The sequence below is a fragment of the Hemicordylus capensis genome, chromosome 5, assembly GCF_027244095.1.
Source record: "Hemicordylus capensis ecotype Gifberg chromosome 5, rHemCap1.1.pri, whole genome shotgun sequence".
Taxonomy (NCBI): Eukaryota; Metazoa; Chordata; class Lepidosauria; order Squamata; family Cordylidae; genus Hemicordylus; species Hemicordylus capensis.
The window spans coordinates 34,699,600-34,723,686 of record NC_069661.1 but is presented as its reverse complement, the minus strand read 5'-3'; the positions used below and the strand labels follow the sequence as shown (position 1 = coordinate 34,723,686).

At 44.3% G+C, this 24,087-nt stretch overlaps 1 protein-coding gene across 1 annotated transcript in view; it reads right to left on the bottom strand.

Annotated features, from left to right (window-relative positions):
• Nucleotides 1-343: 343 nt before the first annotated feature.
• The window catches only part of ARHGEF38 (Rho guanine nucleotide exchange factor 38), a 73,056-nt gene continuing 49,312 nt past the window's right edge, over nucleotides 344-24,087 (bottom strand). Inside the window, exons 8-14 of the mRNA XM_053257689.1 lie at nucleotides 19,469-19,573; nucleotides 17,943-18,065; nucleotides 12,186-12,506; nucleotides 9,083-9,223; nucleotides 5,260-5,458; nucleotides 2,466-2,728; nucleotides 344-529 (exon numbers count right to left, since the gene is read on the bottom strand). Coding sequence (XP_053113664.1) covers nucleotides 344-529; nucleotides 2,466-2,728; nucleotides 5,260-5,458; nucleotides 9,083-9,223; nucleotides 12,186-12,506; nucleotides 17,943-18,065; nucleotides 19,469-19,573 — 1,338 coding nt within the window. The remainder of the gene's footprint in view (nucleotides 530-2,465; nucleotides 2,729-5,259; nucleotides 5,459-9,082; nucleotides 9,224-12,185; nucleotides 12,507-17,942; nucleotides 18,066-19,468; nucleotides 19,574-24,087) is intronic.

Below are 24,087 nucleotides of genomic sequence, written 5' to 3'. Positions count from 1 at the left end.
CCTGGACCGCTGGATGCCAACAAGTAGAGAGAACTACAAGGCTGGATGTAGCCTAAATATGATATATATCTGCTTATATAAGCACTAAAAGAGATTTATCCAGAATCAACAACACAGACCCAAAGGGTAAAGAGCATGCAAGCATTTCAGGACAATAAATGGAAATACTTCCCTTTTAGAATATTTTCATTAGATTTTCAGTTCTTGATTTTGTAAGCTTTTGACTATCAGTGTAACATATCAAGACATACAAGCTTTCATGGCTAACACTAACAAAAAAATGCCAATAGTCTTCTGGCTCTGATGTTCTTGGTCAACTGAGTCCCAAAAGTGTTACTCATGCTTATGCATATGTCATCTTCCCAAGGTAATTGGCTGGAACATATCCCTTTTGTCCTTTGGCTTCAGCTAACCACCATTCTTTATTGCCACTCAGATCAGAAAAACGAAGGATTCGAACTCGCTGATACTCCTGAAGACTGAGCTCTTGATGGCTCCTTGCTTGAAATGCATGAACTGCATAGAACGTCTGCGGAGGAAAACCATAGAAAATGTATTTTCTGCCATAGTTGCTCTTTCAGTAATGTGGACTAAAGATGGTATTTTTAAATCCCAAACACAGAACACTGATACAAAAACAGTACTGATTCGGAGACACCAGTCAAACAACAAACTGAGACTGTTAACTGACCTCCTTCATTTCAACGTCTGGTTAACTTTATACAATACTTCCTCTGCAGAGAGGGAACAGAAGTATGGCAACTAGCTGCGACCCCCAGAACGCTGGGACCTTGCCCTCTGCTAGCCCCAGGTTCAGTGCTTGTCTGCAAAGGCAAACCCTGAACCCAGGCAGAGTTTCATCCCATGATTTGGAATGTTGGCCACTTGGCCAGAGAAGCACTGGACCGGGGACAGTGGGGAACAGCCCAAAGAGCATGATGGCAAGGGGTGGGGGTGGGGCGGTATGGTCAACCAGCACATTCCTGCTTCCCCCTGTAGGAACATAGGAAGCTGCCATATACCGAGTCAGACCATTGGTCTATCTAGCTTAGTATTGTCTTCACAAACTGGCAGCGGCTTCTCCAAGGTTGCCGGCAGAAATCTCTCTCAGCCCTATCTTGGAGAAGCCAGGGAGGGAACTTGAAAATGTCTGCTCTTCCCAGAGTGGCTCCATCCCCTAAGAATGGAATATCTTACAGCTTGCCTGAGTTGGCTCCTTCCCAGTCCCGTTCACTGCCTCTGCCTCCACGTGGGCTCTGCCAGAGCAAGATCGATCTTGCCCTGGCAAGAGCCCATGCCTCCACCTCTCCCCACCGTTTGGGCAGCTTAGGCTGGAGGCTGAGCTGGGTGTGAAGCAGGAGGGGGTGCCAGACTTGCTACTGCAATGGGGGCATCCCTTCCTCCCCCCGCCCCACCATCCTCACAGCTCTTCTGGGCTCCTCCCTTCTTCACTGCGTCTCTTCCCCCCACCCAGCAAGAGCCCCTGCCTCCGCCTCTCCCCGCTGTTTGAGCTCTTGTCCGTTTGAGCTCTTTTTTTCTGTGAGGAAAGCGCTGTGGCACGTGTGTGCTTTGCACATGCAGTGGAAGCCCCCGGCTACACTTTGTCCCCCGGTCCCTGGGAAGCTCACTACTCCCCTGTTCCTATCATAAAATTAACCATGTTGACAGAGAACTGGAGTCCATGGAGATGGAGACCAAGAAGTTATAATATACAGTTTGGTCATCAGAAAACGATGAGGCTATTCTCATGCAGAGTGGAAACCAGGCTAAGGGAGCCCATTCGATTTCCACTGCGCATGAGAACTGTTGGGAGCCACGTAGCTCCCGGCAGTGTAGTGGCAAACCCTCTTGGGGTAGCCCGCCACTTAACCCATGTTTCAGGCACAGGAGTGCCCAAAAAGCAGGTTAACTGCTCACATGTCACTATGGCGCCGCTCCATGCCAAAACGACTCACGAATAGCCTCCAGAGCTCACACTTACAACAAGTCTCCCAGAGTTAGGGGGCTCCCCAAAAGGCACCACGCACTTGCGCGGTGCCTCATGAGACTGCCCCAACTGGCTCTGTGATGGCCAATCATCTAGGCGGCCGATCTGGCCACCCAGTGAGGGCTCCCTGCTCTTCTGTGGGGAGTGGGTCAAACACGCTCTCCCTGCAAACCCCATTCAGGCTCTACACACAGGTCGTGTGTAGAGCCTTTATCTCTTCAAGTTTCTGAAATACTCCAGGGTTGGCCAACCTGAGGCTCTCCAGCTGTTGTTGGGCCATAACTCCCATCATTCCCAGTTACAATGAACTGCAGCTAGGAATGATGGGAGTTGTAGTCCAATAACAGCCAGAGCACCTCAGGTTGTCCACCCCTGTCCTACTTAGCCAGTCTGTTCAGTTTTGAACCACTATTCCTCTACAGTGGGCCATTGCAGCAGTAGAGTCTTTTTCCTAGGATGATAAAGAGAGCATGCTTACATGTTGGTCATCCACTTCGTGTAAGATATCCGCCTCCACCCCATTAATAGATGTTTTTTCAAACAGGCTATTATAGGAAGAACTGCTGCCACTTCTTTTGTGTCCTGCAGGTTTTGTCAGGTTGTCGTCCGTTGACCGTGAAGAGACAAAAAGGCTGATGTTATCAAAATCACCGTCACAAAAACTGGTCTCCCCAGCATCCTTTTGTACCTTTGCTGGATTGTAGGGTTTCAGGAAGGAGGAATAAACATATCCTTTCATAACTAGGTATGGAAAGAGAGAAAGAAAAATCAATGAGAGAAGATTGTTTAAGAATTATTTGTCAGTCCACCTGACAAATAATTATATTTATAAAAGCAGAGAGGCCTTAATTTACTGCAAGTTAAAAACCATAATTTTTAAACCTAGAAGCCCACTGGAAGCTGGATACATTATGACAATTATAGAAATTAAGCATACATTACATGATGAATTCAGACACACTGGAAATTGCGATCTTAAGTTGTATGGAAAGTCCCAGTCAGAAATTGAATCACTGCTAAACACTGTCCGTATATTCAGTAGCGATATAGCAATGGAGTCTGGACTAGACAAGTGTGCTGCATTAATAATGAACAGAGGGAAAATAACAAAAACAGAAAGAATAGAACTGCCCAATGGAAGCAAGATCAAGAACCTGGAAGAGAAAGAACCTTACAAATACTTGCGCATTCTCCAGGCTGATAACATCGCACACACTGAAGTTAAACGAAAAATTGGAAGTGAATACATCAGGAGAGTTAGAAAAATCCTCAAGTCCAAACTCAATGGCAGGAACACCATACAAGCCATAAACACCTGAGCTATACCTATTATCAGATACTCTGCAGGAATAATAGACTGGACCCAGGCAGAGCTAGAGACGCTAGATCGTAAGACCAGGAAAATCATGACCATCAATCATGCTCTGCACCCCTGCAGTGATGTCGATAGGCTATACCTCCCTCACAGCTCAGATGGAAGAGGAATGCTGCAAGTCCATCAAACAGTAGAGGAGAAAAGAGGCCTTGAAGAATATATCAAGGACAGTGAGGAAGATGCACTGAAAATGGTCAATAACGCGAAACTATTCAACACCAATGAAATAAAACAGGCCTACAAGAAAGAACAAGTCAAGAACCGAGCAGAAAAATGGAAAAATAAGCCACTGCATGGTCAATATTTGCACACTATAAGTGGAAAATCAGACATCACCAAGACCTGGCAATGGCTTAAGAATGGCAACTTGAAGAAAGAAACAGAGGGTTTAATACTGGCTGCACAAGAACAGGCACTAAGAACAAATGCAGTAAGAGCAAAAGTAGAAAAATCCACAACAAACAGCAAGTGCCGCCTTTGTAAAGAAGCAGATGAAACAGTGGACCACCTGATCAGCTGTTGTAAGAAGATCGCACAGACTGACTACAAACAAAGGCATGACAAGGTAGCAGGGATGATACACTGGAACATCTGCAAAAAATACAAGCTACCTGTAGCCAAGAATTGGTGGGACCATAAAATTGAAAAAGTTGAAGAAAATGAAGATGTAAAAATATTATGGGACTTCCAACTACAAACAGACAAACATCTGCCACACAATACACCAGATATCACTGTAGTCAAGAAGAAAGAAAAACAAGTCAAAATAATCAACATAGCAATACCAGGGGATAGCAGAATAGAAGAAAAAGAAATAGAAAAAATCACCAAATACAAAGATCTACAAATTGAAATTGAAAGGCTGTGGCAGAAGAAGACCAAAATAATCCCAGTGGTAATTGGCGCCCTGGGTGCAGTTCCAAAAGACCTTGAAGAGCACCTCAACACCATAGGGGCCACAGAAAACACCATCAGCCAATTACAAAAAGCAGCTTTACTGGGAACAGCCTATATTCTGCGACGATATCTATAATAACCAACAGTATTGATGATAAAATTCAGCCATCCCAGGTCCTTGGGAAGGACTCGATGTCTGGATAAAACAAACCAGTCAATAACACCTGTCTGACTGTGTAAACAAGAAATAAAAATAAAAATAAAAATAAAAATAAATTAAATAAAAATAGCAGCCCTTTATTTGTTAGTTGCCCTGTAACAAATCATTCTCTGGGCAGTTCACAACACAGCATTAACACATCAAGTAAAAACACATAACACATGAAATCACAAAACACCCCCCCACACACACACACACAAAATACAACACCATTTAAATTTTTCTTTTTTTAAAAAAATCAGTTTTAAAAATCACATTTAAAAATCTGAGTGAACAAAAAGCCTGAGTGAACAAAAAGGTCTTTACCTGGCATCTAAAAGAACAAAGATGAAGTGACATTGTCATCTATGCTAGGCTATGGTCTTGTGTATATGGTCTCGGTATAAGATAATTTCATATACATTTAATGCACATTGTGGGGAACTGCTCTGATGGGGGGCTCTATTTTTGTGTCTGTGTATCCAGTTTTGAATGCATGCATGCTGAGGTGCAGGTTGGTATGCCTGTAGCACAGTGTGCTAGACATCTGTACCATCAGCAAAACCTGAACTAGCTTCCTTACCACCACTTCCCTACCACCAATACATTTGAACATTCTAGCATCAAGATTCTCTCTCTCTCTCTCTCTCTCTCTCTCGCCTTCCCAGGTAGTATGCAAGTGAGCCATTGTCCCAAACTCCAAAAACAAGAAGTTGAGGTTACAAAGTTGGCACAGCTAGGATGGATAATCTGTACAACCAAAAGACAGCAGCTAGTGCAGTGATGGTGCACATCACTTACTGCCAGTGTCGACAAGCCATCTGCTTGCACTTTCAAAAGGGTCCTTCTGCTCCACAACAGCCACCAGTTCTCCTTCATAGAGATCAATATCGAATTCCTGGGTAGCATTGCATTTGCGCTTGGCTTGGTACAGCAAGTCTGAGTTGTAGACAGACAATAGCATTGACCTGTGGCTTTCAGTCTGACGTGGAAGTTCAGGCTGAAAAGCAAAAGTAAAACACAAGGCTGTTAGAGACAGACTTTCAGCTGCAATGCCACAGAAGAGTATATTTTGTTATTGTTAGTTCAACAACACTTTCCTTGCACAAAGTGTTTCCAATTCCTATTGCATTCACCCACATGACTGCCATCACACTCCCATAAGTAAGTTACTATTATTCATGGCTGAACAGGGATTTGAACTCAAGTCTTATGGCCAAATCTACCACCATGTCTGTTGGATCTCACTTGCACATTTGGGTGTGATCTTGCACTTGCAACATAAGAACAGCCCTGCTGGATCAGGCCCAGAGTATTTAGTCCAACATTCTGCCTCACACAGTGGCCCACCAGATGCCTCTGAGAAGCCCATAGGCAAGAAGTGAGGACATGCCCTCTCTCCCACTGTTGCTTCCCTGAAACTGGTATTTAGTGGCAACTTGCCACTTAGGCTGGAGGAGGCCTATAGCCACCAGACTAGTAGCCACTGAAAGACCTGACTTCCATGAATTTGTCTAAGCCCCTTTTAAAGTCATCCAAGCTGTTTGCCGTCACCACTGGCAGAGAATTCCATAGATTAATTATGTACTGTGTGAAAAAGTACTTCCTTTTGTTGGTCCTAAATTTCCTGGCCTTCAGTTTCATGGGATGACACCTGGTTCTAGTGTTGTGAGAGAGGGAGAACATTTTCTCTCTGTCCACTCTCTCTACTCCATGCATAATAACCATGCATAATAATATTTGTTTGTACATTATCCCACTCTTCCTCCCAGAGAGGAGTACGTGCCGGTGTTTATCCTCACACCAACCCTGTGGGACTAGGTTGAGGGATAGTTGACTGGCCCAGAGTCATCCTGTGAGTTTCATGCCTGAATGAGGACTTGAAGTCAGGTCTTCCCAGTCCAAGTCCAACACTCTGACCACTGCATGACGCTGCCAGGGTGAATTCACTTCTAATGTTACAAGGCTCATGTAAGCAAGGTGAGCAAGGTTTTTGCACAAGTCAGCTGCTGAATGTGTCTTCGGAACTGACCACCAGCAGCATGCAGTGCCACATCATTGCACACAGGCAGGTAAAACAATTTGCCAGTCACCAAAGTGCCCAGGGTTGTACGTATATAGCAGGCGGGCCAATATACCTGAGCTTGACCCTTTTACTTCCAAAGCTGTAAGATTAAGTCTCCGATGAATTGTCATGTACAGGAAAATTTACCTCCTTCTCCAGTCTTAATGCCTTTATCGTCCCAGTGTCAATTAACTGAAAGCAGTTTGAAGGCATCCCCACAAGTGACAGGATGTGTAACAACCTACATCGCAAGGCCAGAGCTGAAAAACCAGTAATCCATGGATTATGCTGTTTTATACGTGGAATGACAAGTTACAGATATGGGGCAGGCAGAGCTTCTGCATTGCGGGGGCTCTTGAAGGCGACATTGTGCACCAGACATGTCTAAATCTGAGCATGGGTTTTTAATCACATGCTATCGCTGCGAAAGATACTTAAAGGCTTCCTGTGTTATAAAAATACTATGGAAGATTAGTAAGTGCTACACAGATGTTTAGTGGGAAATACGTCTGCAGACTGCAGATTCACAATTTGAAGGGAAGGCTTATTATGACAATGACATTGCCAAGGGCTATGGAATGGAGTGTCAGCCTGGTGCATTGTGGAGAGAAACAGCATAGGATGCAGCTTGTTTTCACACTTACTTGGGACAAAGGGCAGCCTAGTTGGGACACATGAGACCCCTGAACAGGAAGACTCATGCATTATAAGGACATAAGATGAGCCCTGCTGGATCAGGCCCAAGGCCCATCTAGTCCAGCATCTTGTTTCACACAGTGGCCCACCAGATGCCTCTAGAATATCCTTTAGTAGAATACAAGAGGGGTTTACTATTGCCATCTCCCACGCAGTCTGAGGTGATGCCTTTCAGCATCTTCCTATATCGCTGCTGCCTGATATAGGTGTTTCCCATAGTCTGGGAAACATACCAGCGGGGATTCGAACCGGCAACCTCGAACCAGCAACCTCTGGCTTGATAAGTCATTTCCCCGCTGCACCGTTAGGTGGCTCATATGCACACTCACTTGGAAGGAATGATACTTAGCATTTATATAGTGCTTTTTTTCAAAGTATGCAATGCACTTCAGATGTACTCTCTTGACATAATCCTTACAAACATCCTGTAAGGTAAGTATTTGTATTCTTTTATGGCAGCTGAGGGACAGAGGCTGAAAATTGAGTGGTTTGGCTACCTAGTGAGCTCCTGGCAGAGGTGATTCAAACCAGAGGGTTCCTGATCCATAGCTCACTTGCTTAGCCACTGTGCTTCACCAGCTAAGCCTACCAAAATTAATGGAACTTACTTTTGAGTTAGTTTATTTAAGACCACAGTGTACAGTTTACAATCATGAATCCTGGATTCTACATATGTTAAGGTCATTCACATGACCGCTGGGGCTGGGACTGAACCAGGCTGGGGGAAGGCAGGAGCCTACCTACCTTCCCTCCACATGAGTCCTGCCACTCCTGGGCTCCGCTGTGTCGTGCACCCACACGATCGGCAGGGCAGCAAGTGGCATGGCGATCAAGACCTGGGGAGAAGGCCACCTGGCCACCAAGAATCCCACAATACATTGCGCAAGCCGTGCAGTGCATTGGGGAACTTCCTGCTGCCAGGTCGCTCCTTCCCCCCAGCTCTATGGTTGCAATGGCTGCCGGCAGCTCGAGCACCCACACGACCGGGCGGTCCTCCTACCTCACAATTAGGTCAGGTTTGAAACCCAGGCTGCCAGCAGAGGAGCACTGGGATTGGGAGGAATCCTGATGGTTCTCACGACCAGCCCTACCCAGGTTAGCACTGCCAAATCCAGGTAGGGTTGGCCATGAGACGGACCTCATTTTCTTGCAAGCAACTCTGACAGAGTTCAATCAGACTTAGGGCTAAATTAAGTGTGACATGGGAGATCCATTAACAGTTCTCTTGTAAATTACACAAAGGCGCTGATAGCAAAGTAGGTGCTCCAGAACAGTTCAAATGCCTTCAAGGGGGGCAGGAGCTGTTCCAAAGAACAGCAGCAGTCTCCATTCTATGGAATTTTTACTATCCTTTGATCTAAGCATAAGGTCAAGTCCTTTTGAGATTAATAGGGCTGAACTGCAGATGCCATTGGTGATTATACTCCAAGTGGGGTGACATTTCTTTTTCTTTTGTTTTCTAGCAGAATAAATAATTGAACATCTAATACCTAATTGAACATCTAAAACCTGGTGGGTTCCCCCCCCCCATATTCCAGAAGTAGACAGTTCATGCTTGAATATAAAGAGAACAATCCAGGGAAAGCTAAGAGACAACTGAAATCAGACAGGTAGCCCAAGTCTATGCATGTTAATTTAGGAGTATGTTCCACTGACTCCAATGGGACTAACTCCCAGGTACTGTAAGTGTGCATAGGACTGTGGTATTAAAGTGTACTGCTATATTAGTGGGATGTCAAGAGAAACGAAGGATGGCTTGCTCTCTCTGGACTGAACTTAAAGGTTGCAGACCTGGAGCTAGTTACCGGCACTTACAGTAAAAATGGCATTTTGACCGTTCACTGTCAAAGTTATGTTACAAACCTGGAGAGGGGTGGGCTTCTTTTTCTCAAAGCTCAGCTTCCTCTCAATAAAATTGATGCTGTTGCTTTCTTTGACAAAATTCAAATTGTGTACCTCTTCAAGCACTTGATGTTGAATTTCACTGACTCCTGGACAAGATAACTGCCAATTCACAAGAAGTTAGAGAAGATTGCATACATTGGCCACAAATTACTCACAAGAATCAGGGAATAAAGTGTGGGAAAGGTATTTATTACATTTACATCCGGTTTTAGTCAATAGAATTCAATAGAGCATAAACGGGGTTCCCATGAGGTCTCCTATCCAGAAATACAGATCTGCAAGATTGCTGTGCCATGTGCCTTCAGACAATGCCCTGGTCCTGTAACAGGGCTGCTTTTGCAAGTGAATTTGGCAGACCTTACAATGGAGCTGTCACTGTTTTTTCCTGACAAGGCTCCTGTTCTTTTAATAACTGCATATTGGGCAGGAGCTCAACATAAATGTTGCCTTTCCCATTACTGCTTCTTCAGGCTAGGGACAAGCACACCCTGTATTTTTGAAGGTGTAGTGCTGGAATTTCTGCTGTTAATGCCAGAGGAGCCTTGCTAGGAAAAAAAGGTGGTAATTCTATTATGATGTATTCCTATAGCTGTTACTGTCTTGCATGTATACACTGGATGAGAAAGTGTGGGATGTGATACCACACCATCACTCGCCGAAATAATTTACTTCCTTTGCTATTTTCCTCTCAATTTCAACCCCCATAAAATGAGAGCCAGACGTGATCATCTCTCCTTGAGGAGCAAAACTTCCATTGTTCAGTTGCATCTATTAATTCATTTTAATATATGCACATTGCTTATTACCTAGCAACAATGCTGAGTCAAAGCAGGTGAAAAACATCCAACTATGTGGCATAAAACCTGGCTGAGCCAATTTTTAATTAATGCCACTAGAGAGTGCTGTCCACACACTGAAAAAGCTATATTAGAGGAAATAAAGACTGCAAGCCATTGTATATGTGATCTTTATATCATTAATGCATGCATTAAAGACTTTTAAAATTTCTGTTGAATAATATATTGGGGCCCCCATCTTCTACATTGCACATAGGCCCATATAACTAGAAGACTGACCCTTGAATTAATCCTATATTTACCCTGGTTTTTGCTCCTAATTGCACTCAGTGCTGGGAAACTATCCCATGTTTCCCAGGGAATCAGGAAAAAGTCAGATATATTTAGGAAAGGTTGTGCCGTCGAGTCAGTGTCAACTCCTTGCAACCATAGAGTCATGTGATTTTCTTGGCAGAGTATAGGAGTCGTTTACCATTGCCTTCTCTCGCGCAGTATGAGATTATGCCTTTCAGCACCTTCCTAGGAACATAGGAAACTGCCATATACCAAGTCAGACCATTGGTCCATCTAACTCAGTATTGTCTACACAGACTGTCAGCAGCTTCTCCAAGGTTGCAGGCAGAAATCTCTCTCAGCCCTATCTTGGAGATGCCAGGAGGGAAGCTGGAACCTTCTGCTCTTCCCAGAGCGACTCCATTCCGTAAATGGAATATCTTACCGTGCTCATACTTCTAGTCTCCCTTTCACATGCAAACAGGGAGGACTCTGCTTAGCTAAGGGGACAAGTCATGCTTGCTACCAGAAGACCAGCTCTTTTCCTTATCACTGCTGCAGTTTCCCATATTCTGGGAAACACATCAGCGGGGATTTGAACAAACAGCCTCCTGCTCTCTAAGCAGGTTGCTTCCCCACTGCAACATTAGGTGGCCTGGCATATTTAATAAACTGTATAGTGTCCTAAGACTTATTTACTTATATACAGGACCAGCATCAGGGGTCAGCATCGCTGGGCAGTTGTGAAGGTCTCTCAGAAGGTCTAGCTGCTCAGCAGTCTCTAGCCTTGATGCCCACAGCCTTTCTGTGATGGTGGCGGTGGCGGAGCAACTTTCTTTAGTCCCACCCACGTAAAAGAGGGATTAGGAACACAGGTTGCCCAAAATGAATGAATAGATAGATAGATAGATAGATAGATGGATAGATAGATAGATAGATAGATAGATAGATAGATAGATAGATAGATAGAAACATAAGAAAAGGCCAAAGGTCCATCTAGTCCAGCATCCTGCTTCATGTAGTGGCCAACCAGGTGCATCAGGGAAGCCTGCAAGTGGGGGGAAAGAGAGGAACTGCCTCCTCCTGTTGAAGTTCCCTAGCACTGGTTGTTCAGGGAATGCCCCCTCTGATCCCAATGAAAATATACAGCTATCCAGGCTAATAACCATTGATAATCATATCTTCCACTAATTTGTCTAATCATTTTTTAGAATTATCTAGATTGGTGGCCATCACCACATCTAGTGGCAGTGAATTCCATAATTTAACTACACATTCTGTTTAAAAAAAAAAAAGTAACATGCCCCCTCTGACCCTGATGGAAATATACAGCTATCCAGGTTAATAACCATTGATAGTCATATCCTCCATTAATTTGTCTAATTATTTTTTAGAAACATCTATATTGGTGACCATTGGTGGCAGTGAATTTTTTAGTTTAACTTAACATTCTTTTTTTTTTTTTAAGGACTTCCTTTTGTTTGTTCTGAATCTCTCAGCATTTAGCTTCAACGGATAACCCTGGGTTCTATGAAAAGGGGAGAAAAATGTATTTCTATCCACTTGATCCACACGGTGCAGAATTTTATACACCTCTATCATTTCCCCCATTTAACCGCCTGCTTCTTAAATTTAAAAGGCCCCGACACTGTAGTTTCTCCTCATAGGGGATGCTGGAAAGAGAGAAAGGCAGACAAGACGGACCAACAGATGTTCTTACAAACATACCATATATAGTACAGTATATCAACATCACCAACAAACTAATGCAGTGGAAATCCACCCACCCACCCCACCTTCGTTTATCATTCAGAACAGAAGGCACAATGGAATAAACCCCATTAATCTGAAGGCAAGGAGTGATGGGGTAACCCAAACTTCCTGTGGGGGGGAAGTCCCTTAGCCTGGGCAATACAACAGAGAAGGCCCTGCCTGCCGCCGCCGCCACCACCACCATGTAAGCAGGAATGCACCTATAATATAATACTTACAGATATGGGGGATTCCCCTGTGGAATGGGACTGCAATGCCGATGATACCATATCCCTCAGAAGAGTGAGGAAGCAACACAGGCAATTTGTCACAATTTTCTTTGCTGCCTTGTTGAACCTCTGAAGTTCCTCCACAAGCTGGGCATTGAGAGCCTCATATTCTTTTTTGGCCAGATCCATCTCATCTCCTGCGGCCTTTTGGTGGTAGCTGTTATAGTCTAGCAGTTTATCGTAACGCTTCTGAATGAGTTTCTGAGGGCCTGGGAATAGGGCCTGTAACGCTGAAAGAGGGGTCAAAACCATCTTGTCTAGCTGCTTTGCCTTGATGTGTTCGGGGGAAGAAAAAGCCAGAACAAGGAATACTTCACACTGAAGAAGCACCAGCCAACATTTATTCATTAAAACTAACAATACTTCTGGTACCTGAATTATTTACATGATAAATTGAAGGTAGGAGTGAGTGAATAAACTGCAGAATTATCCAACTAAACATCTGCAGGTTTATCCCTTTAACAAAAAATACTTACAACTACTACAGAGTACATTCTAAATGTTTATTGAAAGCCAAAAAGCCACAATAAATATCAGTTGTAATTGGGTGAGACTGGTTGCAGATTAACTATTCTGAAAACTGATTTGATTAATTTAGGAAATTGAAATATCGGATCATATTTTGTGCAATTGGTACACTTTATGGCATGCTTGCCTTTATCTGTTTGCAACTTGTTAATACTGTTTTGCCTTCAAGAGCTCAGGGAAGCATACACACTTCCCTTCCTTTATCTGCACAACAGTTCTGTAAAGCAGGTTAGGTTGAGAAGCCCAAGGTCTCCCAATAAACTTTGTGAATGAGCAAGAATTAGAACCTATCCAGTCCAAGATCATATGAAGCTGCCTTATTCAAAGTCACATCATTGGTCCCTCTAGCTACACTGACTGGCAGGGCCTCAGCGGCTTTCCCCCCAGCCCTACCTAGAGATGGTAGGGATTGGACTTCCTGCATGCGAAACACATGCTCTACTACAGAGCTGCACACTACCCACTGCCCAAAACTATAACCACTACACCACACTGGCACTCATAAGAACAGACCTGCTGGATCAGGCCCAAGGTCTATCTAGTCCAGCATCCTGCTTCACACAATGGCCCACCAGATGCCTCTGAGAAGCCCACAGGCATGAGGTGAGGATATGCCCTCTCTCCGGCTGTTGCTCCCCTGCAACTGGTATTTAGAGACATTTTGCCTCTGAGGCTGGAGGTGACCTATAGCCACCTCCCTAGTAGCCATTGATAGACCTGTCCTCTATTAATTTGTCTAAGCACCTTTTAAAACCATCCAAGCTAGTGGCCATCACCACATCACCCTGGTTCTAGTGTTATGAACAAGGGAGAAAAATTTCTCTCTGTCTACTTTCTCTACTCCATGCATAATTTTATACATCTCTACCATGCCCCCCTGTAGTCGCCTCTTTTCCAAACTAAAGAGCCCCAGGTGTTGTAGCCTTGCCTCATAAGGAAGGTGCTCCAGGCCCCTGATCATCTTGGTTGCTCTCTTCTGCACCTTCTCTAGTTCTACAATGTCCTTTGGTGACCAGAATATGGTGACCAGAACTGTAGGCATTACTCCAAATGTGGCCACACCATAGATTTGTATAAAGGCATTATAATATTATCACTTTTGTTTTCAATCCTGTTTCTAATGATCCCTAGCATGGAATTGGCCTTTTTTTGCAACTGCTGCATACTGAGTCAATACTTTCAACAAGCTTTCCACCATGACCCCAATATCTCTCTCCTGGTCAGTTATGGACAGCTCAGACCCCATCAGAGTATATGTGAAGTTGGGTTTTTTTGCCCCAATAGGCATCACTTTACACTTGCTTACACTGAACCATGTTTGCCATCTTGTCACCCACTCACCCAGTTTGGAGAAATCCTTTTGGAGCTCCTCACAATCTGTTTTGGATTTCATTAACCTAAATAGTTTAGTGTTTGGCCACTTCACTGCTTACCCCAACTTCTAGATCATGTATTAACAAGTAAAAAAACACTGTTCCCAGTACAGTGCTTGGCCACTTCACTGCTTACCCCAACTTCTAGATCATGTATTAACAAGTAAAAAAGCACTGTTCCCAGTACAGAACCTTGGGGGACCCCACTTGTTACTTCCCTCCACTGTGAAAACTTGTTCATTTATACCTACTCTTTGTTTCTTGTCCTTCAACCAGTTACCAATCCACAACTGAACCTGTCCCCTTATCCCTTGACTGCTAGATTTACTCAAGAGGCTTCGGTGGGCAACTTTGTCAAAAGCTTTTTGGAAGTCCAAGCATACTATGTCAACTGGATCACCTTTATCTGCATGCCTGTTGACACTCTCAAAGAACTCCAAAAGTGTTGTGAGGCAACACTTGCCCTTGCAGAAGCTATGCTGGTTCTCCTTCAGCAAGGTCTGTTCTTCTATATGTTTAATAATTTTGACTTTAAGTATGCTTTCCATCAATTTACCTAGCACAGAAGTTAAACTAAGCAGCCTGTAGTTTCCCTAACCATTTTAAGCCCTTTTTAATCCATTTTTTGCTGACTCAGGAACCTAACCCCCTCGATTCCGATAGCCCTAATTCCCTGTTATCCATGATTTTGTTGCCCATGGAAATCAGTGGGAACAGAACCCTCATGGATAACATTGTACACCTGTATATGGTCAGTATCCTCTGTCAAGAAAACAGATGCAAATAACTCATTCAGCTTCTCTGCCATCTCCTTATCCTCCTTAGTAATCCCTTTCAGGTCCTCATCATCTAACCACCTCTCTGGCAGGCTTTCTGCTTCTGATGTACAGGAGAACCACATTATTTGCAGTTCTGTGTATCTGTGGAGTGTCTCATTTACATCAGTTCTCAGCATCCACAGGTATGAAAGAGTTAAAACTCATGTATCCGTAGTAGTTCTTAGAGGTCTGGAAGTGACCATGGAGGTCACTTCCGCCTGTCATTTTGTCTTGAGGAGCCATTTTGTGGCTCCTTTCTTTTTTTAAAACCAACCATTTCCTGTAATTTTTCATGGTTTGGGGGGGGCATTTAATCCTTTGGTGGGCACAATAGGGGGATTCCTGGGCACATACAGACCCCACAGAGCATGCCACAGTAAGGCATTTTATGTTCTTGTTTTTGGTTTTGTTTGTTTTTTTGGCTGTTTTTTGTGTTTTCCCTCCACTTTGGAACCTAACCCCCCTTTCCCCATAGTCATAATGCCTCGTTACTCACAGTTCTGTTACTCATAGTAGTAGGCAAGCAAAGGAACTGTCACGGGTAACAAGGTTCTCCTTTGTTTAAATAAGTTTTTGTTATTCCCTTGACACTTCTACCTATATGCTCCTCAAACTCTCTCTTTGCATCCCTTATCGTCTCTGTGCATTTCTTTTACCAGAGTTTATGTTCCTTCCTGTTCTCTTCATTTGGGTAGGACTTCCATTTTCTGAAGGAAGTCTTCTTCCCTTTTATAGCTTCCCTAACTCTACTTGTTAGTCATGCTGGTGTTCTCCTGAACTTGGTAGTACCTTTCTTCCTTCTTGGTATACATGGCAACTGAGCTTCTATTATGGTGGTTTTAAATAGGTTCCATGCTTTCTGGAGTGATTTGACCTTCCTGGCTTTCCCTTTCAGCTTCCTTTTTACCAGTCCCCTCATTTTTGATAAGTTTCCTCTTCCGAAGTCCAGCACAAATGTCCATCACATACCTGTATATGTTGGACTTCCTTGGCAATGCTCCACTCACATATAAGCTGAATAGGATCACACTATGGTCACTGTTCCTCAATGATTCTGCAACTCTGATCTCTCACACCAGCTCCTGGGCACCACTCAGGATTAAGTCTAAGGTCACCTTCTCTCTTCTTGGATCTGTGACCAACTGTTCTAAGACACAGTCATTTAGCATGTCTAGAAATTTGGCGTCTCTGTTAATACTTGCACGTGAATTTGTCCAGTCTATGTGAGGATAGTTGGTCACCCATTATTACAGCTCTGTCTCTCTTTGACACCTCTCTGGTTTGCTTCTCCAATTCCAGGTCACTCTCAGCGTTTTGATCTGAAGGGCAATAGCATGTCCCTAGTAAGACATTCAGTCCTTATACTCTCACCCATAATGATTCTGTGGAGGACTCCGGTCCTCCTAGGTTTTCCAGCTTGTTGGACTCTATCCCTTCTTTAATATATAGTGCTACGCCACCCCAAATCCTCCCCTCCCTATCCTTTCCATAGAGTTTGTATCCAGGAATAAGAGTGTCCCACTGGTTCTTACCATTAGGGATGTGCACAAAACTAGTGTTGCCAGTTTGGCTAGAATATGGACCAGATTTGAGCCAACCTGGCACAGCTAGGTTTTCTGCCTGGTCGAACAGGACCCGGTTTGAGTTCAAACCAAGCCAGATCGACCAGCTTGGAGCACTACTGGTAAAGGGGTATCCAGTGAGTATTCCCCTTTACCAGTAAAGGGGCAGGAGGGATTGCCTAAGGGTAGAGCAAGCGGGAGGGGAGTAAGTACTTACAAATGCCTGCAGTGGTGGCTGCGGGGGGTGGAGGTGGCGGCAGCTCCCCCAAACCCCACTGGCCTACCCCAGAGGAGCCTGGGCCACTGGCAGCACATTTCAGGCCTCTAAACATACTAGAAGGCCATTTTAGTGACCTCTGCATATGCACAGAAGTGATTTGCATGACCATGTGGTGATGCAAATGGCCTCTGTGCATGTGTGGAGGTCACTAAAATAGCCTCCATGTGTGTGCAGAGGCCCCCAGGCTACTCTTGGGTAGGCCGGCAGGGGTTGGGGGAAGTTGCCACCTCCCCTTCAACAGCAGGGACTTTTAAGTACTTACTTACTCCCTTCTCGCCCACTGTACCCTTAGAGAAGCCCACCTGCCCCTTTACTGGTAAAGGGGAATCCTCACTGGAGAGGAGAGCTGATCTTGTGGTAGCAAGCATGACCTATCCCCTTATCTAAGCAGGGTCTGCCCTGGTGGCATTTGAATGGGAGACTACATGTGAGCACTGTAAGATATTCCCCTTAGGGGATGGAGCCACTCTGGGAAGAGCATCTAGGTTACTAAGTTTCTTCTCTGGCATCTCCAAAATAGGGCTGAGAGAGATTCCTGCCTGCAACTTTGGAGAAGCTGCTGCCAGTCTGTGTAGACAATACTGAGCTAGATAGACCAATGGTCTGACTCGGTATATGGCAGCTTCCTATGTTCCTTTACCAGTAGAGCTCTGAGCTGGCTCAGTTCAAACCAGATCTGGTTCGTTTTAAACTCAGACTGGCCAAGGCTGGTCCGGTCCAACCTTGCACCTGTCATGCTGAGCTGGCTCAACGTCTAGCCCGGTTCAAACTGAGTCGGTTCGCACACCCCTGCTCACTGTTCCATCAGGTTTCCATTATGCCCACTACATATACGTTTTCATTAGTAACCAAGCACTCCAGCTCAACCCACTCAACCCAAATCTTCTTGGTCTTTCTACCTTCTGCTTGTGGAAGACTGGATTTCTTTTAATTTAAATTTTATTCAGTTTTCAGAATATAAAGACTTCACTTAAACTTCATTTTTTTATATGAAGTAAATCAGGATCCCAGGTACTTATGCTAAAAATTCAATTACTTTCTCCCTGCTAGATTTATTAAGGAATATGATCCATTTGTAAGGAAATACAGCTTCCCCGGGTTCTCTATCCCGTAACTTTTGAAATCAGTATATGCCAAGAACTTACAAATCTTTCAAAGGGGTTTTCGGCATTAATCAACACATTGGAAGAGGCACTATCCTCATCATCTCTGTCATGTAGAATATCTTGAAGTTCAGTCATATTCTGAGCAGCTAACAGCATAGACTCCTGAAAGTGATGAAATGTACAAAAAAAGTGAAATGTTAAGGAAAAAGTGAGACACCTTGCACAATCGCACATGAAAGAGAATAGACATGAAAGAATGACACAAGTTGCTGGGTAACACACACAGACACACACATCATTTCATGTCCAGTTTACTGATTCATTTCTCAACTAATGAAATCCACAGTAAGCAAGCTAGAAAATTATTACACCTGTGTACACATACAGCAAAATGAGGAAGCACAACGGACTGTATCACTTTAGACTACAAGGGAGATCACATTTATGAATTCTCTACTACACAGAAGCCCTATTCACACATTATGTTCAACACACATACAATGTGTACAGTGTATGCTACACATACAGATCTGTTATTTATTCACGTTATCTTCAGTGCACGTAAATTAGCACACTTCCTATCTATATCCTGCATTTCAGGGGGCCTGTACGCAGGTTCACTTTTAAAATGAATGTATGTGCAGTCTTTCACACAAAAACAAGTACTTGTGCACAGATATCTGTACACATGTACAGTGTCATGTCAGAATACAGCTAAAAAGTTATCTACAAGTAGAAAACTAGTATAGCAGGAAACAAGTTCTTCTATTGTTTCTTATGCATTTTCCCCTACATGCTAGTTTGTTTTCTTTTGCTTGTAGGAAGGTGAGCTTTTTCACACATCGAGGAGCATCCAGTACTCCTAAATGGGATTTCCCACCTGCAACCTGTAGTGTAAGGCAAGCCACCTTCTTGTTTCTTATGCATTTTCCATCAACATCTGCAGACCCATGTTTGAGAACCTCTGAACATAAGAACATAAGAACAGCCCTGCTGGATCAGGCCCAAGGCCCATCTAGTCCAGAATCCTGTTTCGCACAGTGGCCCACCAGATGCCGCTGGAAGCCACAGGCAGGAGTTGAGGGCGTGCCCTCTCTCCTGCCATTACTCCCCTGCAACTGGGCTTATGGATTCCTAAAGTTTGACTTCATATCATTGTGAGATATTTCTCTTCATTTTTTTTTAAACTGAAATTTCAAAAAAGCTATACTCAGTGTGAGGGGAGAGATTTAACTCTGCAATCCATATCATTCCTGATCTCCAGGAATCAGATCAAATTTCAGCTGCACTTAGAAGGGACTATAGCTCACTGGTAGAAAGATCCTAGGTTCAATCCTTGGCATCTCCAGTAAAAAGCAGTAAGAGATGGGAAAGACCTCTGCTTGGATGTATCGTATGTCTGACAGGGAAGCCACTGCCAGTCAGACATACAATACCAGACTCAATGGGAAAATGGGCTGACTCAATACAAGGCAACTTCATATGTTCCTGCTTACTCAGAAGGAGATGATATTTGCCTGCAATTTGTGAATGTTTTATGTCTAGAGTTCCTACATTACACTCACCTCCAGATGCTGTAGAGACAATGAAATATTCTTCACACAGAGTTTTACTGTCTTTTCTAGACTTCTAAATAACTTCTCTTCTTTATTAAAAGTTTCATCTTTCACCTAAAATATGAAATGCATGATTAGGATAAGAGACCAGCCTGGTAATTGGCAGAACAAAAGTGGAAATATTAACTTCCTCAAGAACATGTATCTGTGTGAAGTGTGAATGGTAACTTCAATTCTAATATAAAAAGTTGTTAACCTTAGGCTGTGTCTGCACCAACACCCTTGTCACGAGTCATTTCATTTCATTTCTGACCCACACCATCCTTGAACCAACCGCTGTATGCTTCTGATATGCTTCCAGAACTGCAGGCTTGATTTATTTTAAAAAAATAAATGTTGAAATGAGCATAACTGTAGTCTGAAGGCAATACAGACACAAATTTGGTCCAGTTTGCTGGCAGTTGGGCATGGGTTGCCCCCAGAGGGGGCAGCAAGAGAAAGCATGCTGCCACCCACCCCCCTCGGCAGATTGAGGGGGTAGGTCTCAAAAATAATTGAGTAAATAAATACAAAGAAGGCTGGGAAAGATAGGAAAGAAGGCATGCAAGAGTGAGGGAAAGAAACATCACGTAGGAACTGGAGTAGTGCAAACCTTCAGTCTGGATCAATAATGAAAACGTGTATGCCTCTTTTATGAGATAAAAGATTTTGCACACAAAAAACAGGAAGCGGAATGCAAACAATGACAGATCCCAGTATACAATGTGAATTATGCACCCTTCAGCAGCATATCATACAAACATGCAAACCCAGCTGATCTGAATGCATGTTTGGAATGTACACACTAAATAGTGTAACTGTTATCAAGTCGTATTGGGGAAAAATGATCTTAACTGGACTGATAAGATATCTTCTTGCTTGCTGGAGGGGTCAGAAACTTCTTTAATAAGAAGCATGACGTTTATTTTATTACAGTCATATAGGCTTTCATGCTTATGATGTTCTCTTCTCTTGAATAAAAATGTAAACGAGCAATGTGTCATTTTATATCATACATTCGTTTGTTCCCATGCTCATTACTATACATCCACGGAGTTAATATTAGTGCCAACTCTGAGAGACTCCTATTATTTCAGCAGCTGACCCTTACTTTTCCTGATTTGTTAAAGGGACTGGTGTTTATTTGCTTCATTTTTCTTTTTCTGTCTTGGGAGGGGGGAAAAGACAACCTTGGAAATGTCAAATCTGGTCTTCTCTTCTAATGCTGCACGAGTTACTGCAGATGTCAGGAAGGGAAATGTGAGTCCTTTGAACTGCTAATTAAAGGTAGAAAGGCTGCTCACTTGTTAAAAAAAGGCATTATTCCGCCCCATCCCCCAAGTGTTTCTCCAGTATTTGAGTTTGAGAAGTGTTTACCAAAATGAACACTAAAACAGAGAGGTCTTACTGTCTAAATAAAAATAACTTCCCTTTATAATTAAGAACATTTCATTGTAACTGGCATCAGAATTAGCTGTGTGTTGCTATGGGGTAGATACAACCTGAATTTCTTAGCATATTAAACAATTTGCAGAAAGTTTGGAATTTATTTATTTATTAAATTTATTTAATGCAAGAACAACAATAAAAAAAGGCACACAACTCAAGCAGACGACTCTCATATTGGAGACCCATTTCAGAGCTTGGGCTACTGCACTTGCTGTCCTAAAGTCCATGGCCCAAATGTAAGAAATGCTTTAGGCTACAACGGTCACCTCACCATTCAGGGTCAAACTAAATGTCACTTTAAACACATACTACTCAGCTGTGTGCTTGTCCTGTGTTTGTTAAATAGCACATGTGGAAGGCCTGATCTGGATCAGGACCATAGGAAGGGGAGGGAGGCTTTCACCCTCTGCCACTACCACCCAGCAACACCACACCACAGCTGCTATTTGACCAGGAAGAAAACTGTCCTTGGTCCCAGTTAATTGGTGTCTTCTGAATCTGCAAGACCAATAAGGACCAGCTTGGAGGCATCAGTTGTATGCTTGTGACTAGTAGGTCATTTACTCTTTCACACCCATTCAGAAAATGTGCAAAGGAAGATCCATAATATGAAAGGACTCTACACACATACTGCAGTATTTACCGAGTCTAGCTGGAATTACATAAGAAGGGCATATTCCACAGCTGCTGGACCTTGTGCCAACATATTTCATTTCACCTAAGCATTAGTTTTGGCAAAAGCTACGGATGACTAGTATTCTTTGCTTATGAGAAAGGCTGGTCATCAAGAAAAGAATTAAAAAGAAATCATGACCACAGAGGTGCCATTCCCCCTGGACTTTGAGGCACTAGTCCAATCTCATGTAGGCCTTGGGGCCCCTAAATTGAGTTTATTATGTCCCAGGCAGGTGGTGGGCTGCTGTTGGCCTGTGCCATGAGGCTGAGCACAGGTAGCGCAACTGTGCTCAGGGGGCAGTGAGGGATCAGTGTGGCCAGCCTCCAGCAAAGCCAACAGCCTGTGGCCCGCCCAACCTCCTCCAGGTATGCAGCGGTCGGGCTGTCTGGATAGGAAGCCTGCCCAGCCAAGAGCCACTTCCACCCAGCCATTGCAGTGCACCTGCGGCCAACCAAGCAAGTGCAACCTCTCTCCCTGAGGCAGCAAACATGCTGCCTCCTCGGGGGGGGGGGCAGACGGTGGTGCAGGCGGTGGGGAAAGAAACATGGCTGTGGTGACGCCAGTAAGGCAAGGAAACACAGAGGCACACTGGAGTTGCAGACCTCTGGGCACCCTGCAGCCGCCACCACCATGTTTGTCTCCCCTGCTGCCCGCTGAAGAGGCAGCATTCCTCCTGAGGCTGGTTCCTGCCACCACGATCGTCCCCCCCCCCCCGCCCTTGCTGGGGCTGGTTCCTTCCAGCCCCAGCAAGTGGAGAGGAAATACCGCTGCTTGGACAGGTGTGGATGGCGGGAGGAGGAGAAGAAATGTGGTGGAGACAGCAGCAGGAGCAGAAAAGAAGCACACTAGTTGTTGGGGCTGGGGACAGGGATGGGAGAAGATGTGCTGCTTCCTGCTGCCGCCAGTGCATTTCTCCCTCCTTCCCCTGATGCCCATGCCTTCCAAAGAGTTTCTTCAATGTGTTTCTCCCCCTCTGCCTTTGCTGGGGCTGGCACATGAGTGAAAGGGAGGGAGAAAGAGGGGAGAGTAGAAGAACTGTCTCCATGCAAAATGTGGTATCTGCAGGTCAGTGGGACATATCCTATTCAGAATTCCTTCTAAAAATACTTTTTAAAAAAAACAACAACCTTTCCCTGAGCATATTCTGGTGTAAATGTAGTACATTCAGCTAATCTAAGTGGCAGGACTGTCCATGCAAAATGAAGTATGTGCAGGTCAGTGGGAAGAATCTTATTCAGAATTTCTTCTAAAGATAACAACAACAACCACCACAACCATGTTTCCATCTTTCCCTGAGCGTGTTCGGGTGTAAAGTATAGTTCATTCTGCTTATTTAAGTGGCAGGATTGAATCTGTGTTTGCCACTGCTATTTAAATACTGGCAAGGAAAATGATAGCAAATACCTCTGTTTTCACAAAAACCTGGGGGCTGCAATATTCATGGTGTCTGTGGTATGATATAATGGCATCATACAATGATATGATATAAGTTTTAAGGCCACAATGAGTTTGGATCACAGCATAACAAGGGGCTAAAGATGGAAGGGAATAAAATGTTCCTGCTTATCCCAGCTAGCACGCTACATACATCATTGAATTTTATTGTTATCTGCTTATTTAATGATCTGTTGTAAAGTGCTCTAAAGACTATGTAGCTGGTGGAAAAGCAGGAAACAAATGTTCTCTGAGTCCTTGCTTGCTATTCTTTGTTTATTCTGCAGGTTCTTTCCTAATGTCTAAATGTGCACATCCAAGTGGGTCTTTAAAAAAAAAAATTAGCCAGATGGTGTGTGTTTGTGTGTGTGTGTCTGTGTCTGTGTCTGTGTGTGTCTGTGTGAGCAGAGAGGATGCATATATTGCAAGGGGGGGCATTAGCCCACTAGGTCCAGGCTCCAAAATTACCTAGCTGCACCTCTGCCTGGTCATAAACTAGGCTTTGCTTAGTTGGTCTTGAACAACCACAGAATCAGAAATCTAGCACATGAGGAGCTGGGTCTAACGATCAGTGAGACCCGGTTCTTGAGAGGCTAAGCCCGCTCTCCCCGCACACAAGCAGGGAGGGAGCCCTGGGCGGCCAGATCGGCTGCCCACGTGATTGCCGGCTCTGTGACGGAGCCGGCAGGGGCTGGGGAGCTTGGGGGCTGCGTGGCCCCCGGATGCTCCAGTATGCCCTGTACGGGTGTGCAGGGCATACTGGGGAGACCCCCGGAGCCAGGAGGCAGCTTTTTGCCTCCCCTCAAGGGATCTACTTGTGAGTAGCCGCGCTATGGAGCCGCACCGCGGCTACTCACAATCGGGAAGCCTGGATTTGCGGAGCGCTCGCTCCGCTAACCTGTGCTTTGGGGAGGGCTACAAAAGCGGGCTAGCCGCCTGTAAGCCACCGGGCTTGCCTGCGAGCCCGGTGGTTTACACGATCAGCAAAAATCGGGCTAGACTCTCCTAGCCTGATTTTTGCTGATCATGA